The sequence below is a fragment of the Macrobrachium nipponense genome, chromosome 37 (genome assembly GCF_015104395.2).
Source record: "Macrobrachium nipponense isolate FS-2020 chromosome 37, ASM1510439v2, whole genome shotgun sequence".
Taxonomy (NCBI): Eukaryota; Metazoa; Arthropoda; class Malacostraca; order Decapoda; family Palaemonidae; genus Macrobrachium; species Macrobrachium nipponense.
In genome coordinates this window covers 34,796,231-34,810,632 of record NC_061097.1, presented here as the reverse complement: position 1 = coordinate 34,810,632, position 14,402 = coordinate 34,796,231, and the positions used below count along the sequence as shown (strand labels likewise).

The 14,402-nt window shown below is 37.6% G+C and overlaps 2 protein-coding genes across 2 annotated transcripts in view; one reads left to right on the top strand and one right to left on the bottom strand.

The window, feature by feature from the left end:
• Window positions 1–14,402, top strand: part of LOC135209113 (uncharacterized) — a 330,064-nt gene that overhangs the window by 163 nt on the left and 315,499 nt on the right. Inside the window, exons 2-7 of the mRNA XM_064241745.1 lie at window positions 6,094–6,255; window positions 7,357–7,456; window positions 8,826–8,914; window positions 10,226–10,294; window positions 11,337–11,475; window positions 12,497–12,645. Coding sequence (XP_064097815.1) covers window positions 6,103–6,255; window positions 7,357–7,456; window positions 8,826–8,914; window positions 10,226–10,294; window positions 11,337–11,475; window positions 12,497–12,645 — 699 coding nt within the window. The 5' untranslated portion in view covers window positions 6,094–6,102. The remainder of the gene's footprint in view (window positions 1–6,093; window positions 6,256–7,356; window positions 7,457–8,825; window positions 8,915–10,225; window positions 10,295–11,336; window positions 11,476–12,496; window positions 12,646–14,402) is intronic.
• LOC135209112 (UDP-glucosyltransferase 2-like) overlaps window positions 1–14,402 on the bottom strand; it is a 43,955-nt gene that overhangs the window by 25,230 nt on the left and 4,323 nt on the right. The gene's annotated exons all lie outside the window — the stretch shown is intronic.

Genomic DNA, 14,402 nt, shown 5'->3' with positions numbered 1-14,402 from the left:
ACTTCGCTAGGCTGTAGGATAAGTTAGGTGGATCCTAGAGGACAATAGGGGGAGGCCCAAAAGGGGGTTTTGAGGTTGGGCTGGAGTAGGTAGGTAGGTAGATCATAGGACTAGGTAAGCTGCCGTGCCCTACTACTGGGTCTAGGCACGGCGTCCAAAGTCTGTTCAGGGCACGCCGTTCGAAGTCAGGGCACAGAGTCCTAGGGTTAAGTCTGTTCAAGGCATGGCGTCCTAAATTGGGTTGGGCATGGCGTCTCAAGTCAGGGCACAGAGTCCTACCTAAGTCTGTTCAGGGCACAGAGTCTTAAGGTTAAGTCTGTTTAAGGCATGGCGTCCTAAATTGGGTCAGAGACACGGCGTCCCAAGTCGGGGCACAGAGTCCTATGTCTGTTCAGGGCACAGAATCCTAGGGTTAAGTCTCTTCAAGGCATGGCCTCCTAAATTGGGTCTGGGCATGGCGTCCTAAGTCGGGGCACAGAGTCCTAAGTCTGTTCAGGGCACACCGTTCGAAGTCAGGGCACAGAGTCCTAGGGTTAAGTCTGTTCAGGGCATGGCGTATTTAATTGGGTCGGGACACGGCATCCTACTAGGCTTAGGGTAAAACACTGCGTGGACTGACCCAACTCACCGATTATCACGGCTGGCCACCCTTCGAAAAAGTACTTTTAAAGCGTTCTTACACCAGAGATGGTCATCAGTCATGAGTTGTTGTTGGTGAGAGAAAGAGCCAAAGACCTCTACTCTCCTTTCGAAGTAAGTATTTTCTCCAGTTAGAAATTAAGGCCATATTTTAAAATTTAAACAGAGGGTAATGATAAGGGTGGCCAATGCAGTGCAAACTTCACCAAAACGCGTTCGAAATTTTCACTTACAACTCGTAAGATTTAGAAGACCGACGCCATCTCGATGTTTGCAGAGTCGCTTGTATCAATAAACTTCCCATTTCCTGTGATGGTAGTAAGGATAAAAACCACCGATTACAAGGTAAAAATGAATTCAGTTCAAACCATGACCCCAGGAATAAAAAGTTCCATACTTTCACTAATATAGGCAACAAAATGTTGTTTCATTGTGCTGATTACAACTGCAATCTTGAATAAGATCAATAAACGTTACATATATACGCTAACACTGTTCAAATGAGTGCTGGGAAAGATGGTGGATTGTCCGTGGTTAGACCGGCCAGCCTGATGATAGCCACCATATTGGCTTTCAAAACTGCCTTGAAAACATATTTTACGAAGAACGTCACTTGCTTATTTTAGTTTGTATGGGGCTTTCATATATCAAATTATGTTGACGAAACTTCAATCTTTTGAATGGTATGCTCAAAGTTGTAATTGTATTCTTGTTTCACCAGTTAAATATTGAGTGAATAAGACCCGGCCAGCATGATGACGATGGATCGTCCGCGATTGTTTACCCTAGTCAGGTTAGGGCGCGGCATCCAAAATTGGGTCTGGGCATGGTGTTCTACTATGCTAAGTCAGGTCAGGGCATGACGTCCTACAAAGTCAGGTCAGGATGCAGCGTCCTAAATTGGGGGTCTCAGTCCTGGGGCACTGCATCCTAAGTCTGTTCAGAGCACGGCATCCTAAGTCAGGGCACAGCATCCTACTAAGTCAGGTCAGGGCATGGCATTCTACTAGGCCAAGTCAGGTCTGGGTACGGTGCCCTTAATCAGGTCAGGGCACAGCATCTTCCCTTCTATGCCAGGCCAGGGCACTGCGTCCAAAGTCAGGGCACCGCGTCCTAAGTCAGGGCACCGCGTCCTAAGTCAGGGTACAGAGTACTAAGTCAAGTCAGGGCACAGCGTCCTACTAAGCCAGGTCAGGGCACGGCGTCCTAAGTTAGGGTACAGCGTCCTACTAAGCCTGGTCAGGGCACAGCGTCCTAAATTGGGTCAGGGCACAGCGTCCTAAGCCAGGTCAGGGAATGGCATCCTAAATTGGGTCAGGGCATAGTGTCCTAAGCCAAGTCAGGGCATAGTGTCCTAAGCCAAGTCAGGGCACAGCTTCTTAAGCCAAGTCAGGGCACAGCGTCCTAAATTGGGTCGGGGGCACGCCATCCTAAGTCTGGTCAAGGCACAGAGTCCTAAGTCAAGTCAAGATACAGCATTTTAGTAAAGTCAGTATGCAGAGTCAGTGGTCGTGAGTTACTTTAGTGAGTGTGGGTGAGGACACAGCATCCAAGGTTTGTAAAAGTAGGTCTAGTTAGGTCATATTCCCTCAGAAATGCCTACTAGGCCTACAGTAGTACCCCTGACCCCTTACTCTGAGTTCACTCCAACCAATAGTCCTGTTATTCTATGATGATGACTTAGGAATTGTTTTAGGCAGATCTAGGTAATAACTCCGCGTCGGGTATTTCTTTGGAAATTACTGTTTCCTGTAGTATTTGGGTTACTTATTAAGAATTTACCATTATTTTTGGGAGGTCGACTGTAATTATCCCTCAGGAGCTAGTACTAAACTCAGCCAAATACATTTGACGCCCCAATCCTTAGTGGATGTCGTATTCGCGGGAACGTACCTTGCAGTCCGTGTGGAGTTATTGCCTAGAATTACCTTGTTTTAACCCTTAAAGTGCATCAGTATGCATTTGGAATATCCCCCTCTGATTGCGTAAAACTTTAAAAAATTATAAAATAAAATGTAACAAATGACTTCATGTAACTTTATACTATCATCTCTTTATAAATAATTCTATACAAAAATTATTTTTACTTTGGTGAAATAGGTACCTTTTATGTGAAAATATTTTAAGATTTTGTAGTGTTGAAGGAAAGAATGGCAAAGAACTTGCAATGTAACTTTGGTTGTATTAAAAACAACTTTTATTATATGAAAATCATAGAGAGAACAGTATTTAGAGCATATAGAAAAACAAAGAATTTTTTATTTCTTAAATACTTTCATATATGAGAATCATAGACAAATGAAATAGGAATTATTTTTTCATCCACTTAGGCCTCCTCTTTTAAAAAAATGCCTAATAACCTGGTACCATTTCTTCTCCCTGTGACTAAAATTATATCAGACCTGTCCATCCCTCCCTTATATTTATTATAATAAGCTTGAAGGAATGGTTTATGTACATTTCTATCACTTATTTTCTTTTTTTTTCTTTTTTTTTTCACCCCTGTCACACTTGAATCACCAACAGTTGACATATTCACTACCTGTGACCTGCCAAGTTTCTGGATCCATTGTGTTTTCATTATTTGTTCATATTATTGGAAGTTTTCCTTTTTTTAATTTTAACTCTTCCCATAATCCCTGGGGTTTTTATTTACATGAACAGCACCTCAACCACCACACCTCTCTCCCTTAGCTTACTAAAAAGCTCTACATTTGTGTAAAAGTTATCCAGAGAGTATATGGCCTCCTAAATAATGCTAAGGTAATCACAGTACCTAACCCACCTTCAGTAGGGTGTTCATTAACTGTTTCCTTACCTTTATATACATTGAAATGCATAAGGTATCTTAATTGTGGCATCACAAAGGTACCAAAGTTTTATCCCCATCTTGTTGGTTTGGAAGATAAATATGTCCTGTTTGATATATAACCTGCTTTTGAATTTCAGCATAGTCTCATCAATAGCTATTTCTTTATTAGTTCTGTAAATTTTTGTATACAAATTTTGAATAATATGTAGAACTGCCCCCACAATATAAAGTTTATCATTACTTTTGTGTACTTCTTTGGCTGCAAAAAAGTTTGTGTCAATTGCTACCAGTCTCTAACACCTCACTTAAACCTGATGTCCTTGGTAACCAAAAGGAATCTGCAAAGTTTGATGCTAAAGTTGCTGGATTAAATATTTCTAAGTGAAACCATTTCAAAAAAAAAATATCCATGGGAAGTAAGATTTTCTATGTCCTCTGCACCAGAAGTCCCTGTAAAATCTGTAATTCGATCTAATATTTTGGGGTTTACTGAAACAACACCATCTACCTTATGCCACTCTATATTACTTTGGCAAATAAAAGAAAATGGACCGGTAATTTCAAGAGTAAACATTTCTCTATGATGGTTAACTGGAATTGGCGCTTGCTCTTTCCTATAATTGCCTCGTCGTTTACAGGCAACAGAGGCGCTCAGATGGTTAACAGAAAACAATGGGTAGTATTGTGAGAAAAGGAAGGGAATCTATATGAGCTAGACCTACTCTAACCTAACTTTGGCTTTGACAGAAGTGGATGTACATAATTTTATTTGATAACAAAAACAATGTGTAATTAAAGCTGTCGGAAGGTGAAAACGTCCATGGTTAGGTCTGGTTAGAGTAATCCAGGTTCATCGACTGGGTGTTAGTCCACAAGTGTTTAGAGTATGTAGGTCAGACATTGGCCTACGGCCCAGGGTAAAACTGCAGTATATTTGTGCAGCAGAAATTTCTGAGGGAGTACAACGTAAACTAACTTTACATAACTTTGCTTCACATGTCATGTTCTTACCTGGCCAGGGCCCCCCCCCCCCCCCCCCCCCCCCACAAAAAGAAAGCCATTACCCCTCAGTCTGTAAATTAGTCCTACCCGAATGAACAAGTTATTAAGTACATTTCCTGTAATCATACTTTTCTTGGGTGCGGTAACAAAAAAAAAAAGCCAGGATGGTGTGGATGGGATGGTTGCCCCTTTGATTTGTTTTTAGACAAGCAACTGTTTAAAGGCTGTCATACATCTAATGGCTATTGTGCATGCATAGTTTCTTACATTTGACCTGTGAGAATCGTTGCTCTAGTTCACCAACCTTTTTGTGACTTTTGGTAGCCATTGAATGCACTGGTTGTTCCAAATTAACCTATGATATTCTTCAATTCAATTTCAAGCCTATCCAGTCAGTCATATGCCTCTTGTCATAATCATAAATGATTTGTTGAAGGTGCACCAACCTGCTGTAGAAGTTGCTCCTTTGAATCGTGACTGTGAGGGAATTGGTATGATGCCTTTTAACTCCTATCCTGAGGTGATAGGTGTCAAAGTTGTTAGAATTTGCATTGACCATGAATTGTTATTGACTTGTTAACATCACACAAATCCTATATCTCATCACAATTAGTAATAGCCTCACTGCCCAGTTCCTTAGGAAAGGTCTTGTACACAATCCTCTTGCCTTTTTTTTTTTTTATTATTGGTACTTTTGATAGAATATATATGGCATACAACAAAATTAGGATGTTTTTAATCCTCATACCGTCCTATTAAGTGGCGCTTGGTTAACCATCTATTGTCCACAAGAGTGCCAGGTGTTTGCAGTTTTTGATTTGTAGGAATATAGCCTTTAGCTAATTCTCTTAGCTGTTAATGTAACCAACAGTAAGCACCTAGGTTAGGGTAATGTATTTAACATTATCCTAGCAAGTTACTAGACTGTTAGCTCCTCAACAAAGAAGCCTAGGCTAGGGTACTGTATCCGAAACTCTAGTAGGCTACGACTACTCAACGTACTAGTCATTACAAAACGACTTCTAATACTTCCCAAAACGATGTTAAAAATTATGTATACGTATGTATGTAAATGGAAATATTAAACTAGAAAAACTTTCAATATAAAGGGCTAAAAGATGAACCATCTCTGCAACAGTTCTTAATGAAATGGGAACTGCTTTGTTATTCAAGAAGAAAACTTACAGTGGACCCCCTGTATTCGTTTTCTCAACATTCATGGACTCGCGTATTCACGGATTTCTCGATGGAACATATCTACCCATTTTTCGCGGGAAATTCACATTTTCGCTGTATTTTTCTATGAGAAATATCCACTAATTCCTGTTTATTTTATTTTTTTTTTAATTTAATCATAAAATGCACCATTTTTTTTATAAAACTTAAAAAAAAACGTATTAAAATTTTTAGTTTGTTTTTCTTCGAGTTTTAACTAACAAAATAGGCAGTTTTAAGCATTTTAATAGGGGTTTTAACTATTCGCGGGGTGGGTGGGATGTTTGGTACACACCCCCTGTGAATACGGAGGGAATACGGTATTTGTTTATTAATTTTTTATTTATTTTTTCTTGTCAATTGTAATATTTTGTAAAAGTTGGAGGAGAAGATGTCAGTGAAACATTGTCTTTCTGTCTTTTCAGGAATTTAGCATGGCTTATTACAGGGAATATGAAGATTATGGTAATCAGAGAGAATATGATGACCGCAGAGGTTATGATAAAAACAGAGGTTATGATACTCGCAGAGATAGTAACAACAGAGGTGCTGGTCATAGGAGTCCTCATCGAAAAATGATGTCAAGGGTAAGCAGTTTGTCTGAGGTTTTTCTTATAGTTTTTCCATGCTGGCTGTCGGTTGTAGTGCTGCAGTGTTCCTCATGGGGCGCACTGTAGGCATCGCCAAAGGTTCTCTGCAGTATCCCTTCTGTCCCTAGCTGCAACCCCTTTCCTCCCTTTTACTGCATCTCCATTGATATTCTCTTCTTCCATCTTAAACCTTTCAGACCTTTATACAACTTATCCTCAATTTCCCTTTGTGATGAACAACCTCTTAGGTCCCAGCGTTTGGCCTTAGGTCTCAATTGTATATTCTGTCCTTATTCTATAATTTTGGCCAATGTTAGAGAGAGGTGTATGACAGAAGCCTTCCTTCTCCCAGAGAGCCTTGTCATTCTGTGCCTAGATCACCACTCATAAAGTCATGGATTGCTGAAGTATGTGATTTTCTGTCCTCTGCGAGAAGCCTAGGAATTCTGTCCCGCAATCCATTGATCAGTAAGTGATTTTATCACTCCCTGTTTCAGGCATTTCTCTGCCACCAAACTACATGTCCCCCTTCTCAACTCTGAGTGAGTGGTTATGGTAAAGACTATGAAAATTAAGTTTTTGCAAACTAATGGTGTACAGGTATAAAGCAGTGGAACAGTTCACGAATTTGTATTTAATGATCAGCTAGTAGTATATTTACAAGAATGCATTCCCTTCCAAAGCATGGCATGTTTGTTATTCTGATGTTATTTTGTTATGTTTGTACAACCTGATACAGTGTGGATAGGTAGGCCTCAAGGGCACAGTGAATCAGTCAGACTGGCTAGCCACTGCTATATATTAGTTTAAGAAACATGTAAGTTTTATTTCTCTCTTCCTATTGATAGAGATAAGAAAATAAAAATAAAAAGGGTGTTGGACTGCAGAGTGGGAAAAGTCCAATGGAAGGGGATGACGAGTGAAATTGGGAACACATCAGCACTGCTTACAGTTTTCTACATGAAGTAGATTGCTGGTAGTATCCTCCTCTTTGCAGTGGGAGAATGTGAATATGTCTGTAATTGAAGTGATTTATTATTCATAAAAAAAAAAATCTTCCTCCTTTTTTTATCATGCATTGTTTATTTATCATTGCAGGAAAAAGCAGAAAATATTTTAGATGTGGAGGCGAGATTTCGTGACTTCTGGTATCTAGATAATGGAGAAGATAATCGTGACCGGCTTCAGGACGCAATCGGTAAGAAGTTTTGACTTGTACCATTGACATATTGTCTCTTGTTTGTCGATTTTTCTTGCGTTGTATTTTAACACAGATCTCTCACACAAACAATTTATCCCTGATCATCATTTCCTACCGAGAGTGACCAGATTGCTGTACAAGTGGAATCTCAAAAGTTCAAGCAAGATGCAGCAATGCATTAGTATCCTAAAACAGTTCTCCTTTTATTTTAATCATTTATTTACAATTTTATCTCTTTTATTAGTATGCTCATTTATAATTTTCTTTTTTAATAACTGATCTCTTCTTTCTGTATTTCCTTTTGCCATATGTTACTTCCAATAAACACCATATCCTTGGCAGTTTGAATCCAATAAATGCCATATCCTTGGCAGTTTGAATTTCTAGTCAGTGGCCCTTGTGGACTTGTTCCTTTTCAATAGGGTTCATCTTCAGAATAATAATAACAATTTTTATAGTTCCCTTTTTCCCTGTTTTATTTCTAAATGGAGAAAAGTTACACAGGAAGTGGAACTCGTCTAACTGGCATCAGCTCTGGATGCTGAATAACCTAAGAGTTACACACTTTTCCACACTAGGCAGTAGCGGGAACATGCCATGTACAAAGTCATAAGGCTAGCAAGTACTGTAAGCAATAGCTCCATAGCTGTGATTTCATTTAGCCTACATTACATAAGAAAGAAAAGTTCTGTAGTAGTGGTTTCACTTTCTGGGGAACCAGTGCTGATTGAATTTTGATTATATCAAGAGCAGCCGTATATAGTTCAGTAATTTCTAGGAGAGAAAATCACACAGTCATTACTTAACTTAGTTTTATTTACAATTACAGCATCATAAAAAAAAAAAAAAAACACAAATCTCTGATCCAGAGAAGTCCACAAATCGTGTAAGGAACATGTACTGCTCAATGCCTATTATTTATTTATTTTTTTTAATCCACTAGTTACACATATACACACATATATATACATATACACACATAAGCTGCAGTAGCAGCCCCTCACTCCAACATTCAGACGAGATAAAGCTTTTTTTTTTTTCTCTCTCTCAATGTGGTTAACTCAAATATTCCTATGAGGAAACTAGACTCTTACATCAGTTTTTGAACCATACACTGTATCATTCAAGAGCCAGAATTGTTATAGTTTATTCCTGTAAACCTCATATTCCATCAGGTTACAAGAAATAAGTAATTATAATAGTAGAAAATCTTGCACAAGGAAAAGATCACATATTTGGTACTGATAATTGAGGATTGTGGACCGTTTAATTTACTATTTGCTCATTGTCACATTCGTTTGAGGTTTCTGTGTTTCTGCTATGTATTGTAAAATGATCATTATATGCCTTGCTCTCTGTTTTTCAGATGTTGTATATAACACGGTCCCAGGAAATGATTATGTAATTGATTACATGGAATGCCAGAATAGCTGCCGTTTGAAAGTCAAATGTTTGGTATGTATGTCCCCTTTTTCGTACACCAGAGCATAGAGAATTGAAAGTAGCACCTCGGCTTTTACAGACTTTTGATCAAGGGATGTTGCTTTCTAATAAGTTACGATTTGTTAAGCAACAAAGACCCTATACAGGCAGTCCCCGGGTGACGTCGTTCCAGACTGACAGCGCTGTTAACCTGCCATAAACCAGAGACTGCCTGTACTGTATAGCCTGCACCTGAATATTTTCTAGATATCTTGTAGCCGATAGCAATTCCACATAGATCCTGACCTAAGCTAACCTGATCTTTACACTTGACATTCCTTTTGAGAGATTTATCTAAAAATGTACCTTGTAAAATGGTAACATAAAAAAAAATAACCAAATTAATGTAGCTGATAAGTACAGAATTCTGCTAAGATAGGGTGTTACTATTATTGTCTGGTATTATAGGGGAATCTCTTAATAGTATTTTTATATTGGAAATTAATATTTGGTAATGTATATTGGAAATAAATGTGTGTTGTTAGAGAAAAATACTCTCAACATTTATAACATGGAAATTTTACACTTCTAGAGAATGTAGCCTGTTGTGAAGGCAGTGTTAATAATTTTTTTTTTTTTTTTTTTTTTTTTTTTTTTTTTTTTTTTTTTTTTTTTTTTTTTTTTTTTTTTTTTTTTTTTTTTTTTTTTTTTTTTAAGACAAAAATTTGTGTTCTTGTAGGAATGTAAGATACTTTCCATTTTTCCTAGATTTATAAACCCAAGGTGTTGGTCATAATCCCGCCTGTAACCAACCCTCCATTACCTGGCTGTCGAAAGACAGCTAGGCATTTTATCTTGGCTAAAATTCAAATGTGGAACAGGTTGCCAAATCTCCTGGTCTCCAAATGTTTAAACAAGGAGCAAATTCATTCCTTCACTCTGCAGATGTCTCCTGAATCTCATGTGTCAGTTTTATTTTCTATTCCCTCAAATTTTTGTTTGTCACCTTTGCCTATAAGTTTTGTCTCTCCACATGCTGATTTCCCTCAGGTTTACAGTCCGTTGACATTTCCCATAAGGTTTTTCAGCTGAGGATTTAAAGAAAGAGAAAGAAATACATGAGTGGTTGGTTACCCGCAGCCCTTCACTGGCAGTGCCAGATTTAAAAACTTCGTTACCAAGTTCTTGAGCAACTGGGACCAGCTGCCATTGTAGGTATCCATGACAAGGGATTTGTATATTCTAGGAATAATGCAAGTTGTTTAAACATTCCCCCTATTTCATTGACGTCCGGGTCATAAGTACAATGAATGTATACTGAACTGACTTTTTCTTGTATTTCAGACTTGCAACGTCGAGTTGACAGGCTATGATCCTTTCATTACTCATGAAAAGGGAAAACCACATAAAAAGGTAAATTAACTATTGCATTTTGTATGCTGTACATTGCCACCTCCATAGTATACAGACAACACCCTATTGAAACAAACGAGTCATGTTCCTGATGCCCGTTTGTATGTTGAATTGCTTGCAAGTTCATTACGTTATTCTTCATGCTTATTTTAGTACAGTATGATATAAAATCAATACAGTACATATTGTACATTTTTTCATCATAAAACACAATATGTACACTACATAGTACAGTGCTTTATGTACAGAAAAGGAGTATCAACAAAGTTTTAGTTTCAGGATGCAAAGGGAGCACCCTGAATGCAGTTATGATTTGCAATCCCATTTGTATGTACAGTGAACCCCCCATATTCGCGGACTCATGTATTCGCGGATTTCTCTCTGGAACATACACCTCCATTATTCGCAGAAAAGTCACCCATTCTCTGTATTTTTCCATGAGAAATATCCACAAATTCCAGGGGGGCGGGGGTGGTTATCAGTTTCATCATAAAATGCACTTTTTGTGATAAAACCGGTATAAACATCTTTAGTTGGTTTTTCTTGAGTTTTAACCAACAAAATAGGCAGGGTCTGGTACCCATCCCCCGCGAATACAGGGAGAACACTGCATCTGAATGTTGGGTAGTTGGGAAGTAGGATGATGTCTGTGTAGTACTGTACACAAGACTTTTATCACACTTATTGTAATGCCCTGTGTGGCTCTAGTGGCCGGGACTTTATTCTTTCAAAACAAGAAAGAAAACTTGAGTCAGTCTCTTGAGTATTATTTTTAGATATTTATGTAGTATTTTGTCAATATAATGCACAATGAAGTAACTATATCCTTAGCTAGAAGCAGAAGTATGTTGAGATCTTCAGTAGGCAAAGATATTTGTAGTAAGGAGGACACAGGTCGAGACCTAGAGTAAGGTGAGAGTACAGGCAGAAAGTACAGAAGACAGGGAAGTGTGGAGAGAACTCGCTTAACATTTTTTTTTTGAATGCTGAAGCAAAATTCCTTTTGAAAGTAAAATTGTCTTTTGTTTTTCTGTGGATACAGGTACGACAGCAGATCATCTGTATCAAGGATCCCAACATAAAAGCAGAGCTGACAAAACAGCCACATAACCTTACGAAAGGAATCTTTGAACCAAATTCATTAGAAGACATGATTGATCACTGCAAAGAAACCATCCTGGGTTTGTATCTCTCTCTCTCTCTCTCTCTCTCTCTCTCCTATTACTTGTGACTTCCTTAAAGCTTTATTTTGTAAAGGTAAATCAGCTTTCTTTAACTTTAGAATCTTTTCTGGTAAATCTTTTTAAACAAGTTACAGTAAAGTATTGTGCTGTAAAGTAATGTTCAGCACTTGGTCTTCAAGACCTAAATTTCATAACCAATCATCTTCTGATACTTTAACCCCTTGTGGACGGGTAACATACATTTACAGTAGTACCTCAGACTTCGAACTTAATCCGTTCCAGAAGGCTGTTCGAATTATAAAACATATCCCCATAAGAAATAAAGGGAATCAGGATAATTCATTCCAGCCAACCCAAAAAGTCTCCCTTTTCACATTTTTTTCTATTATTAATGTGTTCAAAAGATTAATCAGGAGTGTAAAGTAATAAAGTTGTATGTACGACTTTCAAATTTTTTGGTGAAAATGGCACACAGCTGGCTGGGGGATGGAGGGAGGAGAGATGGGAACCCTTTGAGGAAACCGAAATGGTCGCACTTGGTAAAGGTTGATTACAAAATCAGTTTTATTCACATTTTACAAGGATAATTAAAGAAATTGATGTGTGTGTGTGAGAGAGAGAGAATCAGCATGTATGACTGTTGATGTGTTTACACTTAGATTTTCTTTTCTTATTATTACTGTATTGCATTTGATTGTTTTCAGGTTTTACTATTATGTTAAATTTATTATGAAATAACATTTTGCTATGTAAATTGGTACTGCTTTTACGTACATATTATAGTAAAGTTTTTACTGTCTCTTCTTCTCTCCTCAACAATATCACGACGCATGGGAACTTAAAATCATTCATTCATTATTCCTCAAAAATATAAACCCTCCCTCCCCAGTGCCCAAGTAGAAAATCAATTTGTGTTTCAGTTATAATAAAATATGATGTCCCTTTGAACGTAGCATCTTCAAATTTTAAAATTTTAATCTTTAAGAAAATAACCAAATAAAATGTTCTGGTCTTCCAGGAGTCCACTTTCTTTATAAGGAAGTGAGAGAAAGGCCGTATTTCACTTGCACACTTTGCCTTAAGGAGAAGGGGAGCAAGGTGTCTACCGTCAGTTCAAACAAGATGTATAAACATCTTCTGGGGACCACTCACAATAAAAAATACATGGTAAAGTATCTCTCATTTGTTATTTTAAGTTGGATACCTCCCTATTCGACCCATGTTAAATCACATTCCTAGCTTTGAATTTTAACCTAGCTTAATCATGCTTTATTTACACAAATGTGCAATCTACCTACTTGTATTGGAACCAGTGTACTCCAGCTTAAACCTTTGAACAACACCACAACAAAGACTTACAACCCAAAAAATCCTACTCGACAGAGAGCTCTCCCCTACCAAACAAACAGCACACACACGTGTCTCCTTTTCCCCGTGTTTTTGTTTACATCCACCAGATGCTGCCTCCTCCATCTTGTCTTCTATGACATCACAACACAACTTAATACATCAATAGACACCTTCTAAAATCAACCGTATGCTGCCCATACGCAGAACATCCACCATATTTCGACAATGCAGAAAATAACAATAACAATAAAAATGAGTTAACTCTGACTAAACTGATATATCAAATATAATCACTAGCCTCATAAAGTTAACTGAGAATTTTTGTTTAACCCATTGAGGTTGCAAAAAAAAAAATGCATTTTCCATTTATTTTATATTACAGAATATCAGTCTCTATATAGTAGATAATAGATATCGGAGAGAGTAGTTGCAGCCAAGATTTATTAGATGACTCCTGTATTTTGCACTTTACGAAAAGCACAGAACTTTGTATAGCAAGGACAGCATATACTAACTTTACAAAAGCAAAGGCAATATATTGACCACTAACAGCCATGGGAAAAGTATTTATTTATTCATTTTTTCAGCCAAGATGGAGAGGTAATGCCCGTAGCAATCACTTTTTAATTGACCTTCATAAACTAGTTTTGGGTTAAGAATTTTATTTAAGATCATTTTCATATGAGTAAATAATTTTGTACATTTATAGGAATCTTAATGATATCAATTTAATCAACTTTTTCTGTAGTTACCAGCACTAAAAGCAGTTGGTTAAAAGTTTTTGCGAATGAAAGGATCCGATTATGATATTTGTTGCTATTCATGAAAATTCTCCATAGAAGAGAAATCAAATGTTCAACTAGTCATTTGGGTAATTTATGATGTAGGGTTGTTATTCACCAAAGAAAAATCCTCAGAAACAGAACATTTAACATTTTGGGTGATAGTTGGGAACACATCCTGTAAACACAATGGAAGTGCATTCATTTTTTATTAATCTAGTTCACTTGTTAATTTTGTGGCTCTCGCCATTTAGTACTGGAGTTGTTCATTGAAAAATTTTGTATCACTGGTGTTCATTCTGCAATGTCAGTGAACTGTAAGTATACCTTAGGTGGTTGTGATAGGTGGTTTGAGTTATAGAAATGTGTGTGGTAGAGGCAGGCAGTTCTGCATTTGTACTTATATGTATGTGCAGTATGTACTCAATTTAAATGAAGATAACAGAGAAAGTAACAAAAGATAAAGGAATTGAAAGTAGAAGATCACAACATGTCAACCAGGTGTTTAGCAAACACCAAACTTCAGATGCTCAAGGTCAAAGCAAAGTAGACAAGTTATGAATGTACAAGGAACAGGGACTTTTGGGGGGTGGTAGTAGCTAGAGAACTTTGATGAGTGCACCTTGACCACCCTCATTTTTTGGCATCAAGTTATCATCTTCGTATAGTGAGAAGGGAAGAGGAAGTGGAGAGTGAAAGTAAGGATAGGAATGGACTTGGAACCCAGCAAGAAGAGTTCATTGATTGCATTAATTTTGTTGTTCCATCAAGGTACTGGCAACCATACACATT